The sequence below is a fragment of the Pezoporus flaviventris genome, unplaced genomic scaffold, assembly GCF_033815535.1.
Source record: "Pezoporus flaviventris isolate CSIRO_AGI_PZ_B2104156 unplaced genomic scaffold, CSIRO_AGI_Pfla_v1 ptg000036l, whole genome shotgun sequence".
Taxonomy (NCBI): domain Eukaryota; kingdom Metazoa; phylum Chordata; class Aves; order Psittaciformes; family Psittacidae; genus Pezoporus; species Pezoporus flaviventris.
The window spans coordinates 32,432,845-32,452,699 of NW_026892584.1; the positions used below are offsets into that span (position 1 = coordinate 32,432,845).

At 34.1% G+C, this 19,855-nt stretch overlaps 1 protein-coding gene across 5 annotated transcripts in view; it reads right to left on the bottom strand.

Moving 5' to 3' along the window:
- The window catches only part of EML5 (EMAP like 5), a 101,545-nt gene that overhangs the window by 58,580 nt on the left and 23,110 nt on the right, over positions 1 to 19,855 (bottom strand). For all 5 annotated transcript variants that reach the window (XR_009745168.1, XM_061463785.1, XM_061463784.1 and 2 more), the window contains exons 4-11: positions 19,300 to 19,368; positions 17,809 to 17,994; positions 9,962 to 10,097; positions 6,855 to 7,056; positions 5,843 to 5,980; positions 4,851 to 5,107; positions 2,900 to 3,112; positions 888 to 1,055 (exon numbers count right to left, since the gene is read on the bottom strand). Coding sequence is in view for 4 of the 5 variants with exons in the window: in XM_061463785.1 (XP_061319769.1) it covers positions 888 to 1,055; positions 2,900 to 3,112; positions 4,851 to 5,107; positions 5,843 to 5,980; positions 6,855 to 7,056; positions 9,962 to 10,097; positions 17,809 to 17,994; positions 19,300 to 19,368 (1,369 nt within the window). In the remaining variant the exon portion in view is untranslated. The remainder of the gene's footprint in view (positions 1 to 887; positions 1,056 to 2,899; positions 3,113 to 4,850; positions 5,108 to 5,842; positions 5,981 to 6,854; positions 7,057 to 9,961; positions 10,098 to 17,808; positions 17,995 to 19,299; positions 19,369 to 19,855) is intronic.

Below are 19,855 nucleotides of genomic sequence, written 5' to 3' on the forward strand. Positions count from 1 at the left end.
TATTTTAAAAGATCTCAAAATGTAATTGCAAAGACAGAATCACCACTCAGTAAGAAATGTTTCTAGAAATATGCAATAAAAAGTAATTTTTTCATCAGTGATCCAGAGAAACCCAATATAGCTACTGATAAAAGTAGCAGAGCACCGTTAGAAAGGCCATTATCAGGGCAATTATCAATAGTGTGACAAAACAGATGTATGCTGCACTTGGCGTCAGATAGCCAGAAGTAAGGTTATACATCTATAGACAAGAAATCTAAACACTTTCTATATAGATATTTTATCTTAGGATGCATTAGCTAATTAGAAAAGTTAACTGAAAACCGATTCATACCATAAAAAAAAAAAATCAAGCAGGCTTTTCAGAGGCTACATTAAAGAGATGAAGAAAACTACAGCTTCTTTCTGCATTTGGTACTGACAAGGCCAGCACTGAAACAGCATTCATTTACCCAGTAGCTGGGTCTGCACTGATACATCTTCATATTAAACAAATCAACTACAATGCTTAAATTATCATCTAAATAGTTCAAAATTTTAATCAACTTTTTTTTTCCAGTAACATCTTAGCATCCAGTTGTTGTCAACTTAGTAAAGGATAATACATACAGAATTCATGAAGTTGTACCTATGATCCAACCTTTTGCATTTTCCCCATGCACAGGTAACACGGGGGTTATTTTTATTTTTCCCCCAGAATCTTGATAAACTGCACATACAGGGTACAGGCAAGCATTAGTCAATGTTCTCAGGTGGCAATTCTGAATATCTCTTTCTGTACTTCCACCAAAGAATTTTACTTCCATTTTAGTCTCCCCTCCTCCTACCTTTGGTGTTTTGGGGGTCTTTTTGTTTGTTTGTTTTTTTTTTTTAAATAAATGACTTACCCTGGGGAGCTATATGAAGAGAATCCTTCAACTTCCGGTCAGGGACAAACTTCCACTGAAAAACAGAATGATCAGCCCCCCCAATGGAGACAACCCACTGGTGATCGTGTGACCATCTGACATTTGTCACATGAGCAGAATGACCAAGATATTTTTTAAACTTTGCTCCTAGAAGAAGAATGAAAATATCTGTCAAAGCACATGGAATAAATATTTCAGAAGCCCCTTAAGAAAACACATCAAGAAACCCTTACAAAAAGTAACAGTTTAATTAAAATATTCCAAGTGATATTTTAATTAAAAATAGCAGCAACTTTTTGCAATATTTCCAAATCTAATGTCTTTAAGAAAAATTTTTAAATTTGGATTCCAGGACATAATATCTTCAACAAGTCAAACAGAAAGACAGAAATCATGAGCTAGTGCTGTATGAGGTATACTAAAGGAAGATTTTTCTTAAAACTTTGTTATATTAATCTTATATTTTTTTACAAACCAGGATTTTGTCAATTACTGTTTCTATAGTGAAAACATGCAGTTATTTAAATGTTAAATTATGTCTATTTGGCTCTGTGAAAGCGTCCCCAGTATGTGTGCTTGCAGCACTGGTTCCCATTTTTTGTACAATTTGAGCACTATGCACTTCTAGTAATTCATATCCTCACACCATTAATAACAGGAGTAGTAACAGAACTACATCAAGTTAATGTTTTCATTGACTACTACATAATTACATTACAATCACTGGATCAGTTACTAAAAAGAAGTTCCTAACAGTACTCCATTATTCAGATCCTTGTGCCTTTTCTTTGTTTTTATATTTTTAGTGAAAAAACGGGATAAAAAGGGATCAAATTCCAACTTCTTCAAAATGAGAGAAGACTGCTTGCAAAAACGTATTTTTCAATTACCTTAGGTATCAGTAAAAGCCTTATCACTTTAAAACTGGAAAGATTAAAATGAAATGTTTTTTACTATTACTTTTCACAAAAAGAGTTGAAAAAACTCTTCATACCATTCATTAAAAAAAAGAAAAAAATAAAAGTAATTTCTTCAAGCACACACTGCTTGAAGACATATCGTAAGAGCCATCACAAAGATCATGTGGCTGTAGCCAGCATTAAACATGCAATGCTGCAAACTGCAGTGATACACCGGGGCAACTTTTTGTTTCCCCTTTCAGAACTTAGACATTAGATCTAGTCCCCAGGCAAACTTTTTAGGTTAAGGGGACTCTTCTTACAATCTAGAGAACATTTCACAGGCTTTCTCTGATCATCACCACATTACCAGCTTAAGACAGAGATCTCTGCTACTGATAATTCTTTACAGTTCAACTTGAATGGTGTCTTTAGCCTTTCCTGTCTAAAACAACATACATTCCTCCTCTGTTCTCTCAGTCCTCAACACTGAACTTGAAAGTTATATTGCTTGATTTAAGCTTCAGTTTTAAAAATTTCACATGTGATTTGTCCTTATTACTAGCAAAAATTTGAGGAAAATGTCTCAGAAAAGTTCTTAAACTTCAAATGATATTCAGTGGCATATTCTGATTACAGGATCAATTTGCTGTTCACATATGTATTGCCTCTAATCATTTAGTAAAGTTATTTTTTCTAGTTCCTAGCCTAAATCTCCATCACTGATCCAGAGAAAGGAAGAAAAATACTTGAAGTCCAAGGTGAAATACTTAGGTATGTATACCATAGAAGGGTATATACTGCATCACCTCATGATATTCGGTTATTAGGGAAAAAAAAAAAAAAAAAAAAAGCTAAAAAAGCTATTTTTTCAGCAAATTTTTAGGTATTTGGTTCAAAACACAAGTAGTGCTAGTATTATAGTTGTCAATACACAAGCCTATTATTTTTTTCCACCTCTGAACTCAAACTAAACCTCTAAGAATAAATATTGGTCATTTATATACTTTTTAAATACAGTTTTCTAAAACCTTTTTCTTGAATAACCAAAATTCTAAAATATATATTTGTAATTGAACTTAAAAGTACTACCTTTTCTTAGACATGGGTATCGAAAGAGCTTTACTATTCCGTAATCATCAGCTGTGACCATAACTTGCCCAATAAAATTTGCATCCACAGAATTAATATCATTTATATCTGAATATTTGGGCCAGATTCCATTAACTTCAAGGCCAGAAACACAGGTCCATGATGCCCACTGAACACCTTTTAATTCCTCCTTGCTTGTTACTTCTTTTCCACCTAAGAACAAAAAAGAGCAATTTTTTTAATATCCACTTATGTAATTTTAAAGAGTGTAAGATTTATCATTCTTCGGAAAACAAATCCAAGTGAGACCGAATTCAAAACTGACTTCTAAAACTGTCCTGATATTTTCTAGGACAGCATCAGCAGTAAGGCTTCTCAAGACAACAGAAGATCATGAGTTCGGTAATTTACAGCTTCTATTTTTTCTTGGTAATCTGCTTAAGGCTGTGTTATTTTTAAATGTTTATAAAAAAATGCACGTAGCCAGTCTAACAAAGCTTGGGAAAATCGTGTTGCTGAACTGCTTTAGAAACCTGGATTACTTAGAGCAAAAAGAACTCCACTGTGAATTACTGAAAACACCAACTTTATACTTAGATCCTTAACATTCTTTAACACCAGATCTACCTGTAATAAGATTGTTCCAGTCCCACAAAGTTTCATGTAAGACTTTAAGAACTGTGTCAAACTAAAAGCTCATTTAGGATAAGTAAATACTGTGTCCATAGAACTATAAATAATGCACAGCGCAAACTGTAAGTATTGTATAGCAAATGAAAGGAGTCTATAGTAAATGACGATGGTAATAGATAAATTCTACAAACACAGTGAGTAGGAAAAATATAGAATGATATTATGTAAAAAGTATATACACAGAAAAAACAAGTCAAAACTTGTGACAAACACTGCCTTTGACATACTGTAATCAGGACTTTTGACATACTGTAATCAGGACTTCAGAGGGAACTTGTCTTGATGAAAACTGTTTCAAGAGTATGGGACAGTTCAGTCAAGTTTTCAAACAGTGTTCTCTTGAAAATACTTACAATAATGGGGTTGCCACAAACAGAGGCTGAAAATTATATTTCAGTATTATGTAATATACTAATTTTCTCTAATAGTCACCTGCCATAAAAAAAGACACATTTGAATTTGCATTATCAGTAAAATTAATTTTGATATTTTTATTCATTTTGAAGGTTGCATGATTGAATCATATATATATTCCACTTCAATATTTCTTTTGTTTCCAGTGAGTTATTCCTGCATTCTGGCATCCTTACATCAGGTACTCTTATTTTCTCTAGTTACCTTAACCCATTATACTTCCAAATTAATATGCATTCTGATTCTGCTACAAATTTCTCACTGTAAAAGCTCTTTTAAAGTTAAATTCCTCAGTTCTACCGCAAGAATAGTTCTAGAATATCAGATGACTCTTCCAAGACACAACATACTGACTTTTCCAAACATTTTAAAAACACACAGTACAGATTGAAATCCATTTAATATGCAAGCTCAGTAAGAACAAAGCTATTAAGCTAATACAAAACTTAATTTGAATGCAGTGGGTTGTTTGGTTTTGTGGGGTTTTTTTTGGTTTTGGGGGTTTTTACGGGGGTTTTGTTTGTGTTGTTTTTCTTTTGTTGTTGTTGTTTGTTTTTCTAAAAAGGTGGGAAAAAAGATCTAGTTTTCAGAAATAAATCATAAGCCAGCATCTCTACCTTGAAAACATACATTAAAAAGAGTAAACACATAAAAATATTTAAATAGCTTTGTCAGAAAATACCGTACTTATTCAAATATAGCAGATATTCGTAAGAACTTATGAAAAAAAATTCTGTAACCCAATGCTTTGAACCAGAATGTATACATGGCTGTTCTTACCAAACTACTACATGTTCTTTCTGTAACAAGTAACAGATATCATAAAGGCAACTCAGAATCTTACTTGGCATTCTGTAAAAAAGTCTCTTTCCATTGCCATCATTAGTCTGCAAGTATTTACTGTCTGAAGACCAATCCATATGGGTGATGAAACTTAAAGATCCAATACATTCCCCAACTTTCTTGTATCGCTGAACAACACCATATATATCCACAGAGCTGTCATTGGAGCCAACAGCTAGAAAATTCCCATCTGGTGAATATTTCAGTTCATGAATAGCTTCTTTCCTGTCTTTGATATGAACAACCTCAGTCATATCTCTGTAGTATAAAAGAAAGCATGTCATAAGTATAGAAGAGCCTTATCAATCTGTAATGTTCCCAGTTTTAAAAAACAGATAAAATCATGAAGTGAACTTTACTATCATATATGCAAACACAAAATTGCTGGTTTTAGAGTTCAGTAGGGCTTCGTGGCCAAACAAGAGAAGGGAACAGTGACACAAAAAGATGCTGCACTGGGCTGAGGAAGAGTGAACAAAAGGAACTCTTCAAATTGGGTCCACAAAAAAATTAATCAAGTAGATTACTAGATCTTTATTCATTTGCGGAAGAAAACTTCACTGACATGAGACACGAATCTCATTTTCCCTTTAAAACTCTGGGATTGTAGGAACAAGGCACAATGATTTTGCATGCATGATGTGCTGACAGCAGCATCACAACACATGGAAACAATTTAGGGATTAATGAAAATTTATGTTTTAGTAATTCAAGAATAATTAGTAAAGCTAAAACCTAAAATAAAGCACTTCCTAGAACACTGCCATTCTTTACAAATATACCTGTACACTTTTTCAAATGTGTTATGGACAACATGAACACATGTAGCACACACATTTAAAAAATCTGAGCACCCCAAGATCAGTAATTTAAAACAGCAATCTAAGCCATCTCATGTATGGTCAATACAGTGCCAATGTACAAACAGTTTATAAAAGCAACTAGACACTATGCTTGAAAGAGTTAATGGTGTATCTAATTTTTGTGACGTACCTGACTCGAAGCACAGTGAAAGAGCCATCCTTCATTCCAAGCGCCAGATGGATTCCATCAGTGCTAACCGCAGCACAACGAATGGGCTCCTCCATATTGCACCGGGCAATCAGAGCATGGTCTATTAAACTCCAAATTCTAAAATAAAGTAATAAATACAAACATAATGAGTGGTTTGTAGCTGTGCTACAGATAGCATGAAGCCTGTAATTTCTGCAGAACACTGAATATGACAGTGTCCTATTTTAGAAGCATTTTTAATATTTTCCATAAGGAAATATTTTTATATTTTTAATATTTCCATAAGGAAAATACTAGACAAAAGCATGAATTTTGCATACAGCAAAGAACTTTCTATATTTAAAATATAGAGAAAATATCAACAAGAAAATGCAGGCGCAGATTAATTTTGTTTAGCTTTCTGAATATAAAAATAACAACATCTGATAATACATACCAGGAACAGCCACTCTGAAAATTCCAATATTTTGCTCATTATTTTAGCCAAGAAAAATTCTTGGCTAAAAGACATTCTTTCCTATTAACAAGTCATTATCAATAAGCTAGTTATAACTAGATAACATGTAAGTTTTTACTACAAGATACATTAGAACAGCTATCACTTACGAGCCATATCTAGAGTTCTAGAGCATTACTTCAATAGTCATAATTTAACTGCTTTTTTGCTTAATCACGTTATACTAAAGATACTTAACAAAAATGCCAATTTTTCATTGTAACCTGTAACTCCTTAAAAGGAAACATAGAATACTTGCGTATGAGAACTTAATGTTAGCCTAAATTAAATTTGTTCAGGTTTTGTACACTTCATTTTTTGTGAGATATACATTTCAACTATATTTTATTACTGGAGATTAAGTTACACTAATTTCATGTGTAACTTTACTGGATCAATGCCACATTTTTTAAATATCTACGTTTTTATCAGGTTATCTACAAAATGAGCTGTTTGTATAAAACTGTACAGTTAAACAAACAAACAATATTTAACCTGACTGATCGATCATCACTTCCAGTCATTGCTAGAGGTTTTGTAGGATGGACAGCCAAAGCCCAGAGCTCTCCTTCACAGTGCCCCTGCATTATCAGGAAAGGCTTATTACGCTCATGCACCACAATTTCAAAAATTTCACTGTCTTGTGTCCCAACAAGTATATGGTCTCCTCTCCAGCAAACACTTCTTACAGACAGACCTGTAGAAGAGATTGTTACTAAAAGATACATCCTGAGAATTTGTGAAACAAAGGTAATGTAGCACATGACAAAGCATAAAAGAAAGTAAATGTCAAGAAGTATCCATATACCTTCTCTTATTCCTCTATTTACTCCTTTTATGGATTCCACATAGCACATACTGCCCTTGTAACATTAACTTTTTAAGCTTAGTATTACAAAAAAAATCTAAAATAAAATGTGACTCTTATTTTAATAAAGGACATGTAACCAATTCATGTATGACAAGATCTCTGACAGAGAAAGGTAATACTGACATTTGTACCTGGAATTACACATTACATGTCTTTAAATTTCAACAAAGGTAGCAGACAATATAAATAACAACTTCTGAAAAAACCACAGACCTTAGTACTAGCTAGATGAACCTGTGTTTTATAAATGACAAAAGCATCAGTGGAACATGTATTGTATGTAAGACAATCAAAAAGCCCAGTTCTCCCTAGGCTGTGCCTGAGATGCTCCCCCTAAAGCAAATCTTTGTAACATCTTCATACTATCCAGAATTATTTTTCTCACTAAATAGAAAACAAAACTAAATCAAAACAAAACAACATATAAAGAGATGAAAAGGGTTTATGATGGAATTCCAATGTGCATTTCTAGTAACTAATTCAGTTTACAGGCTTACAGTGAAAGTGAGCACTCAGAGGATGTACTTGTTTATAGATAAGGTTGAGAACAACAAAATGGAAGTTAGGACTGCTGTAACTGGGAATCCAGACTTGGGTGCCCAATTTTAGGAATATGCACCTTTTAAAACAGGCTGTGTTTGTTACACTTTGATAGTGCAACTTAATTTTCCCAGTTTCAGGTGCAGGTAACCAGATGGTAGCAATGCCTAACTTGATTCACTTTGCCTTACTTTTTGTGGAGAACAGCTCAAGAATGACATTTGAAAAACTACTCTGCATTAATACGAGACACTTTTACCTATCAGTTGAAAAGAATATTGTACCGATATGAGTTGACATGCTTCTGAAAAATACTTTTAACTACATAGAGAAAAGAGCCGCCTTATGTTATTAAATTTACATTGAAGAAAAAGTTGCAACTCAGAACAGTGAATAGGTGGGTTAGCAGGCCAGTCTGCTGGATCTGCACCGATGTTTTAATTCTGACAAAGCATGCGTTCAAAGCAAAGCTCCTGATCATGCCTACTCAGCATGCTTTATATTACAAGATAGCATTCAAATGAACAAATAAGACTCCCTCCATACAAAACTAAACTGAAAGACGTGCTCCAAGAACGCACTTAGTATGCTCCAAGTGCAATAAAGTGTTCAGACCACTGAATCCAACTAGAGCTAACATCCCTTAAACACTCCTCAAAATGCATATATATTGTGCTACTTTAATCCTCCACACTGATTGTTCTTACAGATTTGTTCCTATTGTGCTGCACTGGTGAATATAGCCACCTCACCATTTAGCCCTATGATCTAGACATTATATGGCTATATTGTCTACAGTGATTTAAAAAAAAACAACAAACAGAATCTTCGATGAACGATGATTAAGACATCTGTCTTAGTAATTTGGAACTTATTGTGGAGAGAGATTTTTTGAGAAACAATTTGACTACTCGGAGACATATCAAGAATCAACTAATTGCTCTGCAAGACATTCACAGGGATACAGAACTTGAGTTTATATTCACAGATAAAAGTGCCAAGAGGTGAGGTATAGCAGCAGCAGAAGATGCAATTAAGAAAAAAAGTAGGACAGGTCATAAAGGCAATCTAAGAAAAAAAGCTGAAGTGAAAAGATTCAGGAAACTGAATTTATTAAAGATAGCATTTCTTAAAAGCTATTAGCTCTGCCAAAGCCACTTGAGAAGTTAAAAGATGAGGACAGAGTTCACATAAGTGATCAAGAACCAAGAGCTCATGGTAAGAGTCTTTTCCACCAAAAGTAAAGGAGACAATCTGGAGTGAAGAACAAGATTGAAAGAATAAAATGGGGAATAAAACACACATTCCAACAGAGCTCAAAAAAAGCAGCTGAGTAAATTTAAAGTCAAAACAAAGCCACTGTACCAAAGGGCATTTAAAATGAAATGTATTCCATCTTGTTGCAATACTTTACTATCTTGGTTGGAATGCCAATTCAATTACAGAATAGTAAGATTCAACTTGCAGTCAATTATTTATTGACCCTGAATATCTGATTGCCATCAGACACTGGACCACACTGTCAAGCTCTTTGCAAGATATTAGAAAATAATGAAGTGACTGTGGGCAAAGAAAACCAAATAGCAACAAAAGCAATGCTGTAAGTGACATTAGTGCTTTAGTATACTTTTGTGTTCTGTTCCTGAATCACTACACGAACAATATCTAGAACAGTAACAAAACATGCTATAGACTGCCGCATTTAAAATTTTAGCATGACAAACTGTAATTGAAGATATAGGTATATGCAAGCAGCATTCTAAGTTCTATGAAACTAGATAACTTCTAAATAGTTTTTGCGAAAATTTAGATAACTAACAAGTGCAATTTTTGTACTCCACTGTTTTACACTGTAGATCTCACTGTCTCTTTTAAGTTCTCTTAAGGTTTTACTGCTCCTTGTTAGAAACTCCTGTACTACAGAAAAGATGTGCATTTTATTGATTCAAAGAAAAAAAAAATCTGTGTCTACAACTTCACAGTATGTTTTGCAGTAACTCTGAAGGACTACATGACTTTCACACTAGTGGCATGATCAAATGTCTTTTCTAGCAAATAGTTCACAGTAACGTACATGAAACAACCTTTTTGTTTTTGTTTTTGTTTTTTTTTGAAGAAGTCTTTTTTTGTTCAAAACACTGGTAAACTTCCTACCTTATTGGTATACCAAAAATCACAGACTTATTTTTACCTTTATATCCTTGGTCTGTTTCCCTGAGATCAATCACAGTAATTGGTTTAAAATTTAAGTCCCACAAGCGAACACAGCCATCCCTGCCACCAGTGGCAAACCCCTCTTCACATGCATTCATGCTGAAGATTCCTGCCTAAAGAGAGAAGAAAGTTATTTTTAACAGTATACACAGATTAGATACCTCGATACAGAAAATGGAATTCTTGCTCATGGTGGTATTGATTGTCTTCCCTCCTTCCTGCCTGTTATGATGCTGACAATAGCATAAACATATTCAACTAATACAAGCTTTAAATGTGAGTCAAATAAATATAGAAACAAACTCAAATATGAGCAGAATTCACACTCAACGATAAACAATAAGATATGAGAATTTTTGCAATACTGCTTTTATCATGAGGTTGATTGTAGTGATGTTGCTTCTTATCCCTAGAGTTTACTTTCACATCCTCTTGCCTTGGGGCCTGGTCCACCTCCCACAAATGTCAGAAGGATGATCTCCACTGATCTCCATTAGGCTTGTTTCAGGGCCTTTGTTGCTATTACTCAGCTTCTATGGAACCAGGCAGAAAATATTAGGCATGTTTTATATTTTAAGCTAAGGAAGACGGATTTAATATTTAAGTTTAGAAGCAAAATACAGAGGAACACAGTGATCACTTTATGCCATTTAAAGCTACATAATATAAAGCTCTTATTTTAAAGGTAGACTTCAGGAAATCAAACCTAACACATTTTCTTTAACTCACTTGATATATGCTTTTTCAGGATAAAGACAAGGCAAGGATGATGTATCTATTATTAAAACAAAGATATTGTATCTACATAACCACTAGATTTGATGCATACATGATACCTCATCTAAAGAGCACACCCCCTTTGTTTGGACTCACTAGTCTTATTTCCAGAAGTAGCTCACACATTTCAGTGAGCAAAGATGCTGAAAAGGTAACTTTGGGTAATAAGCCCATTAGAAGTAAAAAAGAAAAAAAAAGTTCTGTATTTGTTCAAAATATTTAATATTCAGCTATGACAAAATAAAACAGGAGAGCATTAAAAACCATGGAAGGAAAAACTTGTCTCCGTACTCCTGTCTAAAAGAAGGTAGAACAGCCAATAACATGCGTATATCTTCCATAATTTCTGTTTTGTAAAGAAGTAAATGTAAAGTTCCAGTAGTCTGGTTGGGGTAATGAAGTACATTAACCCTCAAAGTGAATGCAATTAGCAAATGAAAGATTAGCTTTTGGGGGCAAATAAAGCTGTACGCTCACAGAACAAACTAGCACCCAGTGTTTTGGGTTGTCAGAATTCCCAGGAACTCATGACTTTTCTCTCCTACCAACCTGTTTTTTCTACTGGGATTATAACTCAGGAAAATATCATCATGGACTGATCATAATGAAGTATGGACTGTGTTTGCTTCTCTAGCATCTGGTAACAAGTACATCATTTTTCAAGTTGAGAAAAAAAAAAAAAAAATAAAAAAAAAAATCTCACTTTTCACAAAAAAAAATCCCGTATTATTACTAGAATGTCAAATGACAATCAATACTGAAAGACTAGGGTGACAACTCAGATTTTTTTGATGTGTCATGTCCATCCTTAGGATACGGACTTTTAAGGCAAGCCATATTTTGAGGAATAACATGTGCCTAAACAGAAATGTAGTGGAATTTTTAAGTCATAAGCAGATTAGAAGGCTAACTTCCATTATCTCCAACATCCTGAAAATCCTCTTTCTGTTTCTTCAGGAGCCTGGAGATCTTTTGAAAATACAACCCAAACTGTATTTGTTTCTGTGTCTGTGTGCGTGCTTGTGTTTTACTGCATTAACCTTTTAGTGCCACTGAGCAAATAAAAGTCTAGAGGAATTTTGGCACATTTTGTACCACATGCTGAATTCTGCCCAAGTTCTGGCATATTTAAATCTACAGCTCTTTTTGGAATTCAACCTTGATAACAGAATTATTCTGTTTCCTCTAATTAACTCCTTCCGAAATCCATGATTTAATTAGTCAGTATTAAAAAAAGAATCAGACATTTGGCAATGTGGGAAGCTGGCTGAATGTTCTGAAGATAAGATCAAGTGGATCCAGGATTAATCTGTTTTCTATTTCACAGAATATCCCAGTCTTGAAAAGGACATGCTGGTTGTCAAGGAGATTTGGCAGATGTTGTGCTTGCTCAATCTCTTGAAATGCAACAGGACATTCTCATCTCAGACTATGTGCCACTGGAACAGAGAATTAGATGAAAACTAGAAAAAAGGTCCCTTATTAATGGAGACCGTAAGTACGTAATGGAAGAAGCTGAGCTTAGCTACTCTTCATGTAATTGACAGGCTGACACTTAATGGGGAAATGACAGATTCTTTGCTCTCGTAGTTTAGCCAGCCATAATTCTTCCAGTAAATGTATCCTTTTGGAAACTGCAAAGATTGTTAATGCAAATCAATTTTGGAGTCTTCATGCTTCTCTTAATCCTTCAGTCTGAAACTGTCATAAAGATAATTCGATTTTTGATGGTCAATAGCCTCCTAGCAGTAATGAGAGGCAAACAATTACACTGACTTTGATCCAATTGAATAACATGAGCAACAAAGATTGACTGTGTTCGAAATTAAAAGTATAGATCAAAATCTTCAATCCTAAAATTTACAAAGTTTGACATGAACTGCATTCTTCTGTTAGAAAGTTTTCATTACATTTCCTCATGAACAGGAAAATTCTGGAAGTAACATCTCAAATTGATGAGCAGTTTTCTCAGAATGTAGAGTATTTCCTATTTTCCAGTAAGACTAGATGGTATCACACCAGTGCTCCCACAAATTTGGAAAAAAAAAAAATAACCGAAAACAAAAACAAAAAAATATCTGAACAAGAGCAAATAAATAAAAAAATTCCAAGGTCTACCAGAGATGACAGTTGAAAGCTGGACAAGTACAAAAACAACATGACATAGATGGTCTCTACTCCATGAATATACTGCCACTGCTTGTATCCAAGAAGCTTGTAATAGTGAAGTCATCTCAGGTTTTCTATTGCTGCTGGACCTATCTTGCCTCAGAAACTTGATGGACAAAAATCAAGTGTTAACTTACCTAAATGTAGTAATTTCTATAAAATCCACCACACTCTATGTGATTCCTAAAACACATGACTACAGTTAGCTCTAATTAGGACAAAGCTTGAAAGATCATATGGAAACTTCAGCAGCAACTGACTACTACTGAGCAGTATGAAGAATGGAAACATATCAGTTCAGTAAGAAGTCCATGCCTCCTTCTCACTCCTAGATTCAATCAGGACATAGATGCTAACATGTAAAGCAACATACGTTGAGCACTTACTCAAAGATATCGTGTCTCCCAATATATATTTGCATAGCAAGGAAATGGATTGCAAACATTTAAGGATGGAATCAGAAAGCTTACAGTGGAGAGCCACTACTGTGAAATTTAATCTTCCTGTCTAACAAATAGCCAATAAAACAGTTAAAAAATTGGTATATTATTTAAAATGATCTTATTATTTAAAAATTGAAAACAGTTGCCTATGTGCCTCTCACTGGCTGAAGTAAGGGGACAGTTTCCTTTCAAATCTATGACTAGTCTAAGCAGGAGAAAAATACCACATAACTTAATGCCTTGGTACATGACACCAGCTTAAAACCATTCATTTAAGTTCATTATATTGTTTCCATCTATATTTAATTACTATTCAGCCAAGTGACATAGGCGTGCAATAGTTTTAACAGAATGCCTGTTATTTAACCTCGAGCCTGTTATTTAACCTCAGTTTCTGACATCAATCCACACAACTTTAACGTGTACCCCTGAAAGACTATATCAAAATAAATTATTCAGCTGCTAACAAGGCATCTTATGTATATTCACTATGCAAGGCAAAGGCACACAAGAATCTTTAAAGAGTACAGTGTTTTAAAATAAGCATAACACTATTAATACCCGAGTAACATCTTGCACATACACCTTAATAGTCACAGACTACCTCGAATTTAGAACATGTAAGATGATAAATAAATAGAAGACTCTACATTCCCCAATTTGCACTGGCATAAAAGTGAGACATCTAATAAAAGGTTTATTTTTTTATTTAGTCAAGGTTTATATTAACTCTTCAGAATCAGATACACTGCCTACAATTAATCTCCTGAAGTAGTACTACCAGTGTCAGTGAACTTAAACATGCTTTAATATTGGTGTTTTCTTTCTTCTTTTTAAAACTTTCATTTTGGCATTATCATTTAGAAGAGATCAGCAAAACTAGAATTTGAGTTTCCCGTTTCTATCCAGTGTTCCCTGCACATGAACTCTGTGCCTTAGCTCTTTCAACTGATCGTTTCCATCTTTTCATACTTTTCATTCCTACTTCCACATTAAGTGAAGTCTCCATTCCTCTTCCAACTAATTCTCCAGTTATTACAACCTACTTGCTTTCAGCTTTTTGTTTTTACACAAACTTCGATAGAAATCTGACAGAAACTCTTCTTTCCTCCATCTACAGTTCTTAGGATTGCTGTGACAGAAGACAAATAATGTATTTTAGCTGTGAATTCTTATTTTGCTTGCTAGTGTTAAAGTTGCTATCTCTTTCCTCAGCTGCTTACACTGGAACAGCTTGGTTTATTTTTCACATTGAATTACTCTTAAAATAAAAAATGTCTCTTCAGCAAGGTTAACTATAACAAAGAGTCAATCTTTGAAAAGAAGCTGTTTTCTGTACTAATGCAGACCATTACCTCTAGATGGACCACATCCCCACATGACTAACATGCTTTTAAAAATGTTTTCCTGCATCTCAAATGCCTACTGTTTATGCTGCAAGAAATGAATACATGGTACTTTATGCAAACAACAGACACACTTTCCTTTAATGAACGATAAGTTTAATGCAAGTCCATTGAGGAGTAATGACTCAGGATGATAAACAGGCAAGCAGGGATAACACCAGCATATTGAACAAAAATTTCTATCAATTCCCTACTATGGTCACACTGCTTTCAACAACATGCACATAAAAAAATGTTATCACCTACCCTTGTGTTTTCTTTTAAAAAAATCAACAAGAACATGATTTATAAAATTATGTGCAAAATAACTATTAAGTATGATAATAATAGTTTAGTATGGCTGAAGAGACATTCTTATTCCAAGCTGCCATATTTTGTTCTTACAATAGTCTGACAATATTACCCTTTAAGGTAATATTTTACTGAAAAGCCAGGTTTCATTTTGTTGGGAAGTAAGCTTCCAGAAGAGATTTTATTGGGTCTTTTTTTCCCCTGAAATTGGTGATATTTGTAGTGACACTAATCTCTCATGAAAATGAATTCCAGAGCCATGAACTACTGCCTCTACTTAATTTTCAGTATTGCAAAGCACAATTCCATTGAGCCTAAAGGACAGAGCCAAAAATAGAAGGCTAGATGAGACATACTCCAAGGTCACCTGAGCTCCATCCACTGACGCTACTGAAGATAAGGCCCACAGCACTTCAAATTTGATCTTGTGGTCAACAAAACTGACACAGCAAATAAGTAATGGAGTAACAAGTGCTCTCCACATTTATCAGTTAGGTCATTTCACACTGAAAGGGTTGAAAAGCACAGCATTCTTCTGCAATAAACTGTTGCAACTCCAAATAATCCAAGTACAGATATATGAATATACAGGATAGATGTCTCCTACAGCACCAAATAGGATGTGATGCTCTTTTCCTGATCAGTTTTGGATATGAGACAAAGTGCACACTCTCCTCTGGGAATCCAGTTCTGTATATGCAATATAAGCATTTTAGAAGTTTCATTTAACTAACTTCAGCATCAAAGAGTAGATGTCCACATCACCTTAGGAAAATACAGATCAGAATAGAACATTATTGAATACTAAGTATGAACACTAAAACCAGATTTGAAGGTAGACAGTAACAATAAGGGAATATTTGAAGATTAAAATATCCCTTTATACTTCTTGGCTTAGAATTTATGGCTTCTTGAATACATTTAATATTTCTATAGGTGCATAAAGGAGGGTATGCATGTGTGTGGGTATATATATTTTTTTTATACATACACTCATATGAATACAAAGAAAGCTCAAATGCAAAATAGTCTTACACTTGTTCTTCATAACTTTTTCTCCTAATATGATACACTGTCATTATACTGCTGTCTGAACAAGCAGTCCAGTCACTTTTAAATTATTAGTTTAGCTGCCACTGTCCTGAATGCACATTTCTAAATCATCAATAAACCAGGAGTCTTCTTAGTACTGACTGACTGCAACCTCTCCCACATATATATATCATTCAACACTATTTGTTCCCTCCATTCTACCTGATCAAATCATAGAGTAATTTTAATACTTCAGTTACATACATACATCCAGTCATGCAAATTATTCTTATAAAAAAGAATAATTTACTTTTACCTAGATTTTCAAAGCTGCAATACAGGAACTCATGTGCTTGTATTTTCACACTATTTTAAATTGCTAATAAGGGATTTTTAAATATTATCTAGAAAGTACAATGCCTTTCCAAACAAAACAAAAAAAATAAGATCAACCTTCAACCAGCACATAATAAAGCTTCATAAATTTATGTTAGCAGCTTCATGACTCACAGGTTAAACCAACAACATGCTTTGGTTTTAAAGTGATACTTGGGGAAGTTAAAACTTGCATTACATTACTGTATATAACTTACTACCATGAGAAGAAATGAGGACTCTCACAGATTGGCATAAACAAATCAGACTGCAAACCACTAAGTCTTTTTTGTTCCCTACTTTAATCACAAAACCATATGATTTGAACGAATATGGAAAATATAAACTTACATGCTAAAAATATAATCACTTCTTTCTCACACTAAACACTTTGATTAAAAGAAAATCTCACCAAGCCCTTCCGAAAAGATTTAACTTTCACTAATGCCATCACTTTACAAAGCTGTATAATGTTCTAAAAAGCTGAATGAATACAGTAAAAGGCAGCAACACTGAACAAGAAAGAGGGATTGAGTCCAGCTAAAACAACTAAATGAATGTGTCTACAAACAAGCTGGGAGTTTCTGCTTACATTACACTTCACAAAATCAGCAGACTTCAGAGAGCTATCAGACAACCAGCCAGTAGGACTCAATTCACAGAATGACAGAATAGCTGATGCTGGGGAAAACTCTGGAGAGCTTCTAGTCCAAATGCCTGCCCAAGGCAGAGTTGGAAAACAGCGCACTGCTCAAGAGTTGTGTCCAGCTATGTTGTACCTCCAAATTGACAGAGATGTAGAGGAAGCTTGAGATCCACTCTGGGGACCTGTTTGTTTCAACACCAATTACCTAAATAGAGCAATCCAGGCCTTCTGAGATGCTTCTGGATTAATGAGAACTCCATAAAAGAAAGTCAGATAAAGTAGATCCATATTCTTTGGGGGAGGCAGCTATGTACTCAACTCCAGTATATGAAATATCACTACATATACCTATGCATGGGTAATTGAACAGAGTAATACATGTCTACTGAAGGATAAATTTAAATGCATTCCAGGCTCTATTGATTACTAAGGCCCCATAAATGATAAAGGAAGATACAATATACATAGACACCTAAATGTATATCTCAAACTAGCATTCACTTTCTAACACAACAGCAATCTTAAGCAACAGAGAGAAAGGACAGAAAAGGAAATATATTCAGATGAGACATACTGAGTCTCTATCATTGAAATAGTTTAGAAACACAGACTAGGTGATCTTGCAATGCCCTTTCCAGCTTTCCAGAAATCTATTTAACATTTTATATTAAAGAGATATACTTACAGCATGTGCTCCTTGTATTGTCCTTACAAGGTTGATTCCTTTCCATACATATATATCTCCATTCAGTGCACCAGAATATGTCACTTCATCCCTTGCACAGGCTAGGCACAATATAGTTTGGAGATCACCAGTTTTGCCAAAAACACCACGTTTTGGTGTCAAGGAATTGCCACACAAGCTCCAGAACTGCAACGGTTTAAGAAAAATATACATCAACAAAAATCTCTTGCCTGATCTAAATGCCTATAAATCTCTGGATTCAGATTTTCAGTTAATGCTTTCTCAGAGGAAACACCAATTATTTTTAAAAAGCTATTCTTATTAAGTTGTCACAGAGCCTTAAAAGTTGCTCAAATAAACTTTTGCTTATCTAAAAAGATGGTTTAAGTCATAAAGCCACCATAAATATATTAAATCGCTGCTGGCATAACATATTAGCTCACTATTGGCATAACGGTCCTGTAAGATCTTGAAGTAGAAAAAAAAAGATCATTATTAATCAAGCCTATGGAAATCTGTAAATGATCTGCTAAATGCTATGCTAAATCAAAGGCATGTGCAATCTAGCCAACACATGGAACACTTTCTTCAATAAACCATAAATACATATTAATCTAAAAATTCATTTTATGAAAAGCAAAACATTTTTCCCACTACAAGAACCTACACATAACAGCAGCACAGAACTTTCAAGCTGCCATCTACTGCTGTTATGTGGTAACACAGAAGGCAGTGCATGGGAGAAGGTAATGACTTTAGGAAACATATTTGATGGCAATCAAACACTGATAATCCTGCTGACAGAACTGAGCTGTTTTTGCACAGCAGTTGGTACACGGATTTCATAGCATTTCATAGTATTCATAATATTTCATAGCACACTCTGCTTGAAAAAGACATGAACTCTCTGAATTATGAATCTTGTAACTGGTAGATGCTCAAAATGATAAAGGTAGGAATAACAGCAGGGAAAAGTATTAACAGAAAGGACAAGCATTTCCATTTCTCTTTCCACTGTATTCCCATGCTCTCTCACACTGCAAGAAATGTTTTTTTTTAATTCATTCTACCTCTGAATTGTAACAATTCATTAACTGTTCAAGAATCAGAAACTTGATTACCTGAACTCACCTTAAACGTGTGCATCCTGCCTTGTGCTACTTGTGGTTTCAAACAGCATGTTTTAAGACAATCTAAATTTTAAATTCTATTACAATCATGACATACAATGCTACTGACAACTGTTTCATTCCTTCCACATTTCTTCTGCCAGGACATGAACTCTGTCAAGCAGAGTTGGTCTGTTTTCTACTATATGTATATCTTGTCTAGTGTAGTCAGGTATGATACTTGATTGCAGTTCCTAAGAAGTAATATTACTCTTACAGAAGATCTTTTATATTATAATTATATATTTATTTTATGTTCTATTTTACAGGGTATAAACTACTACAGCTTAAATACTTTATGAGTTAACATTTATTTCATTACCTTGATGTGTTTCACACCACAGCTGACAAGCTTGTTTGGCTGGTACAAATCCCAAGAAATATCAAATATCTGCATGAAAAAAAAACAAAGATGTCAGCAGAGACGTCCTTCTAGCATGGGACAGTTAAACAGTAAAAATTTGCAGCAATTTTCGCAGTCTGAAATCCTTTAAATGGAACTATTTTATCACCTCATTCAATACTGAAACTGCAGCATACATTAGTTCTGTTTGTTTTGTTTTTTTTTCACTAGAGTAATTACATCACATGATAAAACAACATTAAGGTTCATTTACAGACCAGAAAAATTTAAGCAATTACTTGTATCTTGATTTCCCATGTGGGGATTAGGGTCTAGGAAGTGTCTTAATTTTGCACTTCCCCTACATGCTTAAAGTCTCAACAAACCACACACAAAGTTACGCATTTTATTTTAGAAATAAATGTGCATATCTAAAATATCTTCACATGTCTTAATACATATCCACACATTATGCAAATTCAATTTCTAAAACATAATTTTTTTTTTTTGTCCAGGCATAGCTCTAGTATGTCTA